At 40.9% G+C, this 13082-nt stretch overlaps 1 protein-coding gene across 3 annotated transcripts in view; it reads left to right on the top strand.

The window, feature by feature from the left end:
• PARD3B (par-3 family cell polarity regulator beta) overlaps positions 1-13082 on the top strand; it is an 894180-nt gene that overhangs the window by 862274 nt on the left and 18824 nt on the right. Inside the window, exon 23 of one of the 3 annotated variants that reach the window (XM_061607919.1) lies at positions 6207-6335. The exons of 1 other annotated variant lie outside the window; for it this stretch is intronic. In XM_061607919.1, coding sequence (XP_061463903.1) covers positions 6207-6297 — 91 coding nt within the window. In that variant the 3' untranslated portion in view covers positions 6298-6335. Of the gene's footprint in view, positions 1-4536; positions 4587-6206; positions 6336-13082 lie in introns of those variants that run through there. One more of the 3 variants, XM_061607920.1, reaches the window with a different exon arrangement.

The raw sequence follows: 13082 nt of genomic DNA, 5'->3' as shown, positions 1-13082 counted from the left end.
AATGGTTCTCTCACATACCCCTGTAGTGAGAAAGAAATGAAAGGAGCATACACTAAGCAACATGTGACACAAGACACCTTAGACAGCTATGGCACTGTGGCAGGACAGAAGTAGGTTACAATTAAATCTAAGAACTGTCTGTGCAGCCTCTTTAATGTTTGTTCCCCAGGGATACTACTGCTTGATTTTCCAGTTGAAAACACATTTGATTTAATATCAAACTACTGGCGGAGTGCACTAAAGTGGCAGGAGAACTCATTAGTTCCAGCAGTAAACCAATGGTAAAGTACAATGGCCAAAATATCTTTGTGCGCCTGTGCATACTTTTCATAACTGGATACTTAACATCTCTGGGGGACAGGGTAACCGGGTGTAGACTAATATCTCCAATAGCTTAATAATAATGGTTGTCTGGAAGAGGGAAATTATTCTACACAACTTTTAAATTGACAAGAGCCCTGGTTCTCCTTTGCATCTCATTACTTTGCTGGAGCAGTCTGTCCATGTCCTTAAGTAGGTTAGCATTGAGTTTTCAAATCAAATGGTGCCGACTAGTTAAAACAGCCACGTTAAATGATTTTTATTTGACAGCCCTTAATATTAAGAATGAATTCCGCTTGCCATTTTAGGAAGTTTTAATCAGGCACCGGCTATTCCCAGTAAGCATAGGTGAAGTTTTTCAGCACTCGTTTTCTTTCTGTAGACAGGAACAGAAAAAGGATGCAAAATATTTTGGATCTGCACAGCATCTCGGATTTTTTTTCACACTGAAGATGAATTGGGGATGGCCATGGTGGTGTTGGAGTTATAGCTGTGTGCAGGTGTGTGAATGAGGAGTCAGCCACTTATCTCTCAACTTTGCAAAAACTGTGCCCTTGCTTGAATTAATTACACTGCCGGCAGACAGTAAAGGAACTACAGCTTCATGCAGTCCAAAGCAAATATAGGTAGGATATGTGAAGGCTTTTCTTTTTCCACTCAGTAACCTAGGTCATAAAATCATTATTTTTTTGTGGATCTGTAAAGCCTTGAGAAGTCAGAGCTATGTAATACATAAAGTCGCAGAGTGGTCTGTGAATACTGCTCAACCGCAGTCGTGCCTGGACCCAGGATTCTAGGTCTGGTAACGGGAAATCTGACACTGTAAGAATCCCAAGCACAATCCTCAGACTAAAAACAGCTCCCCTACTGCCTGGCCTGTACTGTGTGAGAGCCCTGGGTTTGTATTAGTTTACATTACATTAGTTTACATTAATAGCGGGAGTGGGGGGTTAGCCATTCATTGGTGATAAAGTACAGGAGAAGAAAGTACCTGTATCAGAGGAGCCCATAAATAATATGTGTGTGGCGTGTGCTTGAGGTTAGGATTACATTGCTAGGTATCTGTTTTGTACCAGGAGGTACAACAGTCTTTCTTGGATATCAGCAGTAGCAAAAAGAACAATGCATCATAGGCTGTGTTTTTCTTTTAGCACCAAGGTTCATTTATGTTCCTGCAATTTTTTTGTTCACTAGTTTCCCCCCCCCCCTCTGAACTTGGGCTTATTTGAGCAAATTATAATACTAAACATCTAACCTGAAGACACTCAGATAGTGCAGTTTAGGTAGGATAATGTCCCTTTTTAAGTTACTTCAGTATTCCTAAGATTTTGCCTGAGCCAGAATTTCCACATTTGCATTGACTGTCAGCTTCCCTGATATTCTTAGGAACTGTGTGATGGAAGCAACCATCTCTTCACTCTGCAAGCCTGCTGGTATAGTCTGTGTTTTGAACAATATGCCTGCTTTCTGTAGGGTATGGATAGTGCAGAGACACATGTTTATTGTAGGCATTCCTTACCACTCCCATTGGGGTGGTAATGGATTATCTGAGAACCCAATTTCATTTTTAAAAGGGTGGAGTCTAGTTAGCATAGGAATGGTTGCACCTGATCATGCACAAGGTTATACAATATCACCAGTTTAGAAACATGATTTCCTAACTGAATATCTGTAACTGCTGCTGCTTCAGCAATTTTGCACAATATAAGGAAGAATGCCTTGAGAACCAGTACTACAAATTGCAAGTAGCACTAATCTAAGGTCCAGTATTCACTAGGATATTTTGACTTCAAGTGTTTTGACTTCAAGTGCAGCTCATGTGATTGAATCTCTCTCCAACTGAAAAATAATCCCTGTACATGGAAGACTATTTTCTTAAGGAAAAGACAAGGCTAGAGTACTTTTCCATAATATCTAGTGTTCTGTGCACAGGGAGTTTTTGTTTTAGCATGCCGTTATGAAACAACTAATGTGCAAGTTTACTACCTCAGTGGGAACTAGGCCTAATATAAATTCTTCCCTTGTGATATAACTGTTGGTTATATCAGTTTAGGGTTGTATGCAACTTACTCAGAGTAGACCCATTGAAATGAATGAACCTACGTTAGTCATGTCTATTAATTTCCATGGGTCTACTCTGAGCAGGACTAACATTGAATGCCATCCATTGTTCTTGATTATACCAAGAAGTAAACATCACAGATACATATTTATTTATTTATTTATTATTTCATTTATACCCGCCTTTTCATGATAGAAACCATATAATCGCCCTGATGGTTTTCTGAAAAAATGAACTGGGATTGGGGGGTGACAAAGGGGCCCATCCATATGACTGTATAATCTGCAATGTTATTGCTTTGTGTCCTCATTAATTCACCGTCATCCATATGACGTTGCAAGCTAGTACAGATTTTCACATTCACAAATCCACATTAGAAATACCACTGAAAAACCAATATTTCTATAACATTGTTAATTTGCAAAGTGCTTTATAATTTTTAGTGAGGTTGCCCTCACAAGCCTCTGAGATATCCCATTTTACAAATGGGGGATGGAAGATGAGAGAAAAATTGATACTGAGGCCCCATAGTGACTCTGTGACCCAGGTAGGGCTTGAAGCAAGGTCATCCGGATCCAGGATCAAAGCTCTTTCTCTTGGGTGATAGTAGCTATACACCATGCGTTCACATTCTTTTTAGCACTTTTGCATGAATACATTATTGCAAATGGTTTTATGGGCCTATGCCACTTTTCCCTCTGATTTGGTTTTACAACTGCTTACTAGATATGATCTTGCAGTTTATGCGAAGAGGTCCAGTCTACATGAACATTTTTGACATGGTACTGAATGTCCTTTAAAATATAACCATTAATTATGAATGCTGTAGTAAATGGTAACGCGTACCATTTTAATGTAATTGATTTTTTGAAAATGCCTTAAAGGTTTTTTTTAATGCTGTTTGAAAAAAAGGGATAGTCAAGATCTCAACACTTTCTGGTGCATTCACAAAATCAGTCATTCTCTCTTTCACACACACGTGCACACACACACACAAATTTTACTTCCTTGAAATGAATGATTAGGTGAATCAGGCCTGCAGCTTTTCCATTAAGACTTTTGGTCAAGAAAGCACAGTTCTTGGTTGTAAACATCCTGCAGCGATTTAATGATAAAAGTATCAACAATAAAAACATATATTAAAACCAGTTTCAAGTCCAATACTGATACACGCTGGGATAAAAAAAACTCCGCTTAAAGGGTTTGTTGGGAAAGGAAGGTTTTCATTAGGGCACAGAGAAGATAATAGAGATGGCACCATATTCTCTCCATATTGCTTAATGCCCATTCCACCAGAATCTTTCATAGGAAGAAAGAATGTATAGGGTTAGTAGTTTTCCTTGTGTTTTTATCATTGTAGATTCATGTATTGGAAGAAATAGTACTGAATCGAAAGCTATTGAGAAAATTGCTACAGGAGTTTGGGGGATTTTTCCTTTGCCCATGTGAATAATCTTGACGTTATAAGCACATCTTCAGATCAGTCAGTCATCCACCACTCTTTTCAGTACATGGGTCTTGTTATGTTTGCAAGTCTTGAAATGAACCACAAATGCAGGTTAGAAGGAACAAACTTTACTTAACAGTGTGTGCAGCATAACCAAGAGCTCTGCTTTCATTTTCCAACTGGTCCCATCCCCAACTGATTCCCCATACAACCGTATCTAATTCTCTTGAGTTCCTACTCACATTACATCTCCCTTTTTTTATAAAGACAAAAAAAATAGAAACTATTATCTATATCGAATTGGTTTTCTGATCACTCTGCCTCTTGATGTAGTAACAGGTAACTCAGAGTCCAAAATCTTTTCTGGTATATCACTGGCACTTTGTGCTACAGCTGTTCCACTTTTGTTGCCTTGAGACTCTGATAGGTCTACCTCTGATGGAGGTGCAGTTGCAGTCTCAGTAGTCTCATCCATTTTTGGTTCACAACTTGGAGTGCTTTGAAGATCTCTTCTGTTCCTTCAGTAGACAGCTAAATCATTCGTCTGAACCGAATACGATCTTGGAGTCATGTTTTGTTCAGTCACTCTCGCTGGTTTCCACACTCCATCTTCCCAAACATTAACAGAATCACCAACTTGCAAAGGTGGTAAAGGCTTTGAACCTTTGTCAAAGTAAAGTTTCTGTTTTTCTTGTCTTCTCTTCAGATGTGTCTGTATGTCACCTTTTACCTGCTGAGGTAGTAACAACGGTGCTGAGGTAGGCAACCTGCTTCTTAAATGTCTCCCCATTAAAAGTTGTGCAGGTGAGGCTGTATCTACTGTAGGCATATTTCTGTAATCCAATAAACTAAGATAAGGATCTGTGTTATTCTGACTAGATTTCTTAAGAATCCTCTTTACTGTTTGGATCGCTCTTTCTGCCATTCCATTTGATTGAGGAAATAGTGGACTGGATGTTGTGTGAACAAAGTTCCAACCTTTGGCAAACATTTTAAAGTCTCTAGAGCAAAATTGAGGGCCATTATCACTGACAACCTCTTCAGGTATACCATGTCTTGCAAATATAGAGTTGCAGTGTAAAATTACTGACCTACTTGTAGTGTCCTCAAGCAAACATATTTCCACATATTTTGAATAATAACCAAAAGTAGATAGTCATTTCTTTGAAATGCAAACAAGTCCATTCCTAGCTTCTGCCAAGGTCTTCTTGGAATTTCATGAGGTACCATTGGTTCTTTTTGGTTTTTATTTCTGAAGGTTTGACATGTGGTACATGACAGTACCAATTCTTCAATTTGGGCACACATACCTGGCCAATATACAGCTTCTCGTGCCTGCTTTTTACATAATTCTACACCCAGATGACTCTCATGTATAATATTCAATATCTCTTTCCTCAAATCTTGTGGTACTACGATTCTGTCACTTTTAAAAATGAGTCCATCATGAACACTTAATTCCTCTCTGTAATTCCAATAAACACGTATACACTCTGGAACTTCTGCTCTTCTATCTGGCCACCCCTGCAAAATAGCATTTTTCAGGATTTGCAAAATGCTATCATTTTCAGTAGCCACCTGAAATTCTTTCAGTTTTGATTCGGAGATTGGTAAATAAGATAACATGAGGTTAACAGCAACCTCAACTTCTTCAAAACTTATTCCTTCACCCTGTTCAAGATATGCTCTGGACAGGGTATCAGCAATGACTAATTCTTTGCCTGGTCTATAGTGCACTTGTAATTGATATTTCTGCAGTGTTAACTGCCATCTTTGTATTCTTGGAGGTGCATTATGCAAAGGTTTTCTGAAAATTGCCTCCAATGGTTTGTGGTCTGTTTCCACAGTCACTTTTTTGCCATAGAGAAACTGATGGAATCTTGTGCATCCAATCACTATTGCCAACATTTCCTTTTCTATTTGAGCATAGTTCTATTGGGCCGCAGTCATTGCTTTAGAAGCATATGCAACAGGTGCACCTCTTTGCAATAGTATAGCACCTAAGCCTGTAGAACTAGCGTCCACTGACAGAGTTACAGGTTCTTTCACGTTATATTTCAAAACAGGAGCTTTTGTTAATAGTTCTTTCAAATGTGTGAATGCTGTTTCATGAACTGACATCCAGCAAAATTCAACATCTTGGGCCAACAACTGTCTTAAAGGGGTTGTTACTGTTGATAAATTTGGGATAAACTTTGCTAGGTAAGTCACCATTCCTAGAAATCTGTGAAGATCAGCTTTGTTACTTGGGCTGGGCATTTCAGTGATGGCCTCTATTTTAGATGAATCAGGTTTTAGCCCTTCTTTGGTTAAGATGTGTCCTAGATATTTTATTTCAGTCATGGCAAATTTGCATTTCACTTTGTTCAATTTCAGATTCCTCTCTCGGCACCTGTCCAGAACTCTCTTCAGTCTCTCATTATGTTCCTGTTTGGTCTTCCCCCACACCAGAATATCATCTATGTAGCATGTGATCCCATCAATACCCTCAAATGTCTGTTGGATCATCCTCTGATAGACCTCAGGAGCTGAAGAGATACCAAATGGCATTCCTGTAAATCGGTACCTGCCAAAAGGTGTATTAAATGTGCATAGCCTGGAACTGTTGTCATCTAGCTGAATTTGACAGAATCCACTACTGGCATCAAGAACAGTAAACAATTCTGCTTCTGCTAGCTTACTGGTAATTACTTCTACAGTAGGCAATTGAAAATGTTCTCTTAAAATTGCCTTGTTCATATCTCTTGGATCTAAACATATTCTTATCTGGTCCCGGCCAGGCTTGTCTACAACCACAATTGAATTCACCCACTCTGTAGGTTCTTCTACCTTAACTATGACTTTTAATTGCTCCATACGAGTCAGTTCCTTTTGGACTTTATCTCTTAGTGCCACTGGAACCTTCCGAAGTGCATGAATTACAGGTGGAACCTGTGGTTGATTTTGATGGTGTATTTCTCTGGTAAGCAACTTAAGCCTTCAAATATATCTTTGTATTCAACTGCAACATCCTATTGATCTACTGAAGCTCTTTTCATTATATTACCTCTTTGCACCAAATTTAAATTAGTCACAGCCCGGAGACCGAGTACAGCTTGTGCATCACAGTCTACTATGTGAAATTCCAACTCAGCTCTTTGATCTTTATATTTGCAATCCAGGTTACGTTTACCAGACACATGTAGTCTTTCTCCAGAGTAGGTTATTAATCTGGTATTTGAATGCTGAAGTGGTTCAGCTTGCAAGGCTTTGTATGTTTTTAAAGACATTGCATTAGCCTGTGCTCCTGTGTCATTCTTAAAGGTCACATACTTGTGATCATTTATGAGAAGATCCACACACCATTCATGTTCCAGAGCTGTAGAATTCAATGTGCCAATGAAGAAATCATGAGCATTTTTAGTTGTATCTGCTACTGAGAACATTTGTCTGCCTTGACGTTTTCTATCTCTAGTTTTACACTTTTTAGCAAAATGATTAAGTTTGCCACATCTTCTGCATTCCTTCCCATATGCAGGACAAACATTTATGTCATGATGACTGATACCACACTTGGAGCAGGCCTTTGCTGCTACTACAGGCCTCTGTGGCATTTCCTTTTCTTGGGGGCTGGTAGTAGTGCCAGGGCTCCATTTGCTCTGAGGCTGGCTTACTTTTAGCTTTTCAAAGGTACTTTTGCCCTGTAAGGCATCCATTTGTTTTTCTGTTGCCCCAAAATCTTTCATCTGTTTTGCAGCCACTTCTTCTGCCCTGTATATATTCACTGCACACTCAAGGGTTAAATCACTCTCTCTCAGTAACTTGGCTCTCAATCAGTCTGTCTGAATGCCACACACTATGTGATCCTTAATAAGAGAATCACACAGCTCCCCAGATTCACAGGTCTGAGCCAAAAGCTTCAAATCAGTCACATATTGGTCTATACTTTCTCCTTCACTCTGTATTCTAGTGAAGAACCTGTGCCTTTCATAAGTAACATTTCTTCTGGGCACACAATATGCTTCAAATTTATTCATCAAAACTTGAATTTTATATTTATCTGCATCATCATCAAACTGGAAAGTATTAAATACCTCTTGCTTCTTTACCTGCTACATGCAGAAATAATGCTGTCTGGAGTCTCTCATCTTTCTTATCTGCTCTACTTGCAATGCAGTATAATTCAAACCCTTGCTTCCTTCTTCTCCAGTTCTCCGCTGCATTTCCTTCAAACACCAACTTTCCTGGAGGCTTCAGCTGGTCCATTTTTCACTGCCTTATGTTTTTAGGTAGTCTTCTGACACCATGGTATATTTGCAAGTCTTGAAATGAACCACAAATGCAGGTTAGAAGGAACAAACTTTACTTAACAGTGTGTGCAGCATAACCAAGAGCTCTGCTTTCATTTTCCAACTGGTCCCATCCCCAACTGATTCCCCATACAACCGTATCTAATTCTCTTGAGTTCCTACTCACATTACAGGTCTGATGCTTTTCATGGCAGCACGATTCTTTCCTCAATTCATCACAGTGCTGGGGAAACTGCACCTCTGGATTTTCTGCCTGCACATCTCAATTGGGAGTCTGCGGGGCCAACCTTTGTTACAACAGGACAGTGAAAAGTGCCTGGTGCCTCAAACCGGAAGACTCTGACAGCAGATCCAGGCACTAAGGGTCACATCTGCACCATACATATAAAACACATGACTTCCCCTCACCCTGCATAGAATCTTGGGAACTATAGTTTGTTAGGGTTGCTGGCAATTGTAGCTCTGTGAAGGATAAACTCCCATTTCCAGAATTCTTTGGGGGAAGCCATGTGCTTTAAATGTATGGTGTGGATGTGACCTTTGTCTCTCCACCATCATGATAGCTTTCCTTAATCTCAGAAACTTGCTGCATCTGCTAGCTTGACTCTAGATTGCCAGCCCTGAGAGAGAAGTGATTCTATGGATATAACAACGTACATCAAACCGCCTCTCAGTTTTCCACCATCCTTTTGGACAGTCAAATCTAGAATGGGTGAAGCTCAGTGGCGGAGGACATGCTTTGCATGCGGAAGGTCCCAGGTTCAATCTCTTGCATTTGAACAAAGGGCTGGGCAAGACGCTGTGCCTGAAACCCGGGAGAGCTGCTGCCAGTTAGTGTGGGCAATACGGAGTTAGATAGACCATGAATGTCACTCTGTAGAAGGCAGCTTCCTATGTTCCTAAATCCTCTCTGGCCTGCGTTCTGTTCCTTTTCAGGCTTCAATGAGGGAACCCTAAGAAACCTGTTATGAGGAGAGTTCCCCACATGGTTTTGGGAGGGGCTGGCCATGCAACACTCAGCGTGTCCCAGGGGTCACTCAGTTTCTGCTTCTCACTGTTGGTCTGACAGACATGTGTACCCTCCAAACCATGGGTCACTGGGGAGGCATGAACCAGGTTCTGAACTCTGAGCTCCTCAGGAGTCAACAAAAACAAGAAGAGGGGGGAACAAAATTCATTAGGTCTTGTCAGAGACAAAATGCAGTATTGTTTGCTTATGTTGAGAAAAGGGGTCACCACGGCATGCACGTGAACACTCTGTCTCTCTCTCTCTCTCTCTCTCAGAGTGAGTTTGGTTTTTAGGAAAAGCAGTAACAAGTTAGGCTTTGTGTAAGGACCAGTGATAGTGTGCACAGCTGTAATTTCTTCGATTTATTTATTTGTTTTATTCAATGTATATCCCGCTCTTCCAAAGCAGCTCAGGGTGGAAAACAAGCAATAAACAATAAAAACATATTAGAAGGACCTTTAAAAACATTCCAATACAGATTCAAACTAGGATAATGTTTACTTAAAATGTTTTAGCAGTTTTTACCTGGGGGTGGGCATTGCTTGTAAATCTATCCCAGCACTTACTCTAGTTTTAGTGGGGTGTGATCTCAGTCTTCAGTCTGATATCTGAGGGCATGACTGCATGTTACGGTCAACATAGTGCAGCAGAAAGCAACATCCCTGTATCGAGGTCCCTTTCTTAAAATTTAGAAGGATTACTGTGCTGCAGCATGCCCTGATATCATCATGTGCACTTCCCCAACCCCTTTGCATCATTTGCTGCCTGTGACAAGGGCAGGAAAACGTATCACATGAGAGCTGGCAAACCGCTCCAATTGCAAATTTAGATATTTCTGTTTTACCTTCACAACATTGCTAGAAGCCATAGCTCAGCAACTCACAACTCTGACCAAAAATATGTGATTTTGAAAATAAAAATATGGGGAGGGTAAAGTTGTCTCCCTCTGGATTTTTCCTCACATAATCTAGCCCTCTGATTGTCATTGGGGGGGTTGCCTTGCCATAGCTCTTCAGCTCTTTTCTTTACAGAATTTAGCATTCCAAGGATAATCTCCATTTTCACTTTTTTTTCAAATCACCCTTAATACTGCAGAGTAAGGGCTGGGGAGTAGAGCTTCAGTGTTCTTTGTAGCTTTTTGTGTCTCCCCATATATTATACAGACACGAGAGTGGCTGTATACTATAGTCAGCATGGATTTTTCACATTCTACAATGTTAAATTGAAAATACCCCCATGCCGTTCTGATGCTTCCCATAAATTCATTTCAGAACAAAACTTTACAAAATTTATACTCCTGCTCAGAAACACTTGCTTAACAACCCTCTCAATTTTCATGGTGATGCACAAAACAGTCAGAGAGAATCAAGAGTTCAAAGTGTAAAAAGAGACAGAGAGCTATTGCTAGTCGGGCGGTATATAAATTTAATAAATAAATAAATAAATAAATAAAATAAACCAGACCCCTTTTGGACTTTTTTTCTGTCAGAGTTCTCCTAATCTGTTTAAACGAATTAAAAAATCACAGAGTACCCCATACTCTGACCTTCATCTTCTGCAGTTTAAAAGTTTAAAAAATGCTTGGCTGATTTTTAATTAATTTAAGAAATTTTGCATTGAACTGAATGATAATGTTGGACACTCTCAGTAAGAACCAACTGTCAGTGTTCTAAAAGCCAGACTCACAGCTTCTGGGCTTGGCTAATCAGGGGGCCACACCCACACCAGACCTTTATTTCACTTGAGACAGTCATGGCTCCCCCCAAAGAATCCTGAGAAGTGTAGTTTGTGAAGGGTGCTGAGAGGAGACTCCTATTCCCCTGAGAGAGTTCAAGTGGCCAGAGTGGTTTAATAGTCAGCCACTCTGACTGTGTGAGGAGAACAGGGCCTCTCCTAGCAACTCTCAGCGCCCTTCGCTAACTGCACTTCCCAGGATTCTTTGAAAGAAGCCATGACTGTCTAAAGTGAAAGAAAGGTCTGGTGTGGATGTGGCCAGTGACAGCTTGGTTTAAATTTGGATGGGAGGCTACATGTGCCTGCTGTAGAATAAAAAGGTGGGGAAACCCTGAAAAATAATGATACTGTTCACAATATTTTCATTTTGGAAAGGAAAGGGGCTTCCCCTCTGCCCAGTGCCCACCCATCCAATTTCCTCCCCCTCCCCTTCCTGCCCTCCTCCCCCAGGTCAGTTTCACCTATTCTAAGCATAATTGCACAGGAGTAAATCCCAATGAACACAAAAAGCATGCAAATGATCAAACCTGGCCTCCCCTCCTCCTCCCTCTTATCCCCTTCCTCTTGCCCCTTCCCTCTCGCTTCCTTCACCCCTCCCTTCCCCTCTCTAACCCCTTCCAATCCCCTCCTCCTCCTTTCCTTTCCCTCTGCCCTCCCCCTCATCCTCCCCCATGGTCAGTTTTACCTATCCTAGGACTATGACCTGGGAGACCAGGGTTCAAATCCCCACACAGCCATGAAGCTCACTGGGTGACCTTGGGCCAGTCACTGCCTCTCAGCCTCAGAGGAAGACGATGGTAAACCACCTCTGAATACCGCTGTACCATGAAAACCTATTCATAGGGTTTGCCATAAGTCGGAATTGACTTGAAGGCAGTCCATTTCATTTTCAAGCATGATTGCACGGGAGTAAATCCCATTGAACTCAATAAGTATGCAAATGATCAAACCTGCCTTTTCCTTCTCCTCCCTCCCATCACCTCCCTTTTGCCCCTTCCAGTCCCCTCCTTCCCTCTCCCACTTCTGCTCCCCTCCCCCTTCTTCCTTCCCTCTACTCTCCCCTCCCCCTCCTCCTCCCCTATGGTGAGTTTTACCTATCCTAGCCATGATTGCTAGGGAATGAGTAAATCCCATTGAACTCAATAACTATGCAAATGGTCAGACCTGCCTTTATCCCCCTTACCCTCTCCTCTCCCTTCCTCCTCCCTTCTTCTTCTCCTCCCCTCTTCCTTCTTCATCTTCCCCTGCTCACTCCAGGCTTCCCTCCCCATGGTCAATTTTACCTATCCTAAGCATGATTGCACAGGAGTAAATCCCACTGAATTCAATAAACATGCAAATGATCAAACCTCCCCTCCTCCCTGCTTCCTCTCTGCTAAAACAAGATCAGCACAGCACATGTCTCGTTTCTGTTATTTGAGCTGATTGCAGGTGTTGCCACCACTCACCATATGCTCAGAGGCACATTACCAAATTCCTACAAGCTACACAGGAAGTGGATTGGACTGTGAAAGACCAATCCAAATTGTGTTTGCATTTTGACACATTTGTAGGGCATTACAATATCTCAGAGAGGTCAGGTCTCCTGCTCCCCTGGTGCATTCAGTATAGCTGCCCAATTTCCCTGCTTTTTAAAGTTTGATAGAAATATCTGTTGGCTATGTTCTTAAACCCTAAGGGTTTTTTGCCTATTAGTGAATATATATATATATATATAATTTACATCTGCCCTTTTCACACAGAGTGCACCAAGGCTATTTTCAATAGAAATGTGTTTTAATAGTATCATGATGCAATTAAAATGGGCATAATTTATACAAGATTATTTTGATGGAGAATTTATATTTAAAAGCAGAATATTTTTTTGTGTGTGTGGGTTAGCCATGGCCTCAACAAGAGTTGGAATTCAACACAGTCACAGTAAACTCTCAGAGGTCCATATTGTCTGTGCCGAAGGAGCCAGCCAGAATTAAGATGCCCTATTGTGTCATGTTCCTTTACAATACATGTTTGTAATGACAGTAGCAATCCCAACACCTTCCAAGCAGCAAAGGTTAATAGATACACTTCCTCCCCAAATTAGCTCAGGTGTACACTCAGCCTAATTTATGGTCCCAGAGAGAAATAAAAACAAGTAGGTTAATTCTGGATCTCCAGAGCCTCAGCAAAATTTTGATCAAACCCTTCAAGAGGAGGATTACAAAGTCCATCCTGGGAGCC

The sequence above is a fragment of the Rhineura floridana genome, chromosome 2 (genome assembly GCF_030035675.1).
Source record: "Rhineura floridana isolate rRhiFlo1 chromosome 2, rRhiFlo1.hap2, whole genome shotgun sequence".
Taxonomy (NCBI): Eukaryota; Metazoa; Chordata; class Lepidosauria; order Squamata; family Rhineuridae; genus Rhineura; species Rhineura floridana.
The sequence above is the reverse complement of the archived record's forward strand: the minus strand, read 5'-3'. Positions and strand labels throughout refer to the sequence as shown.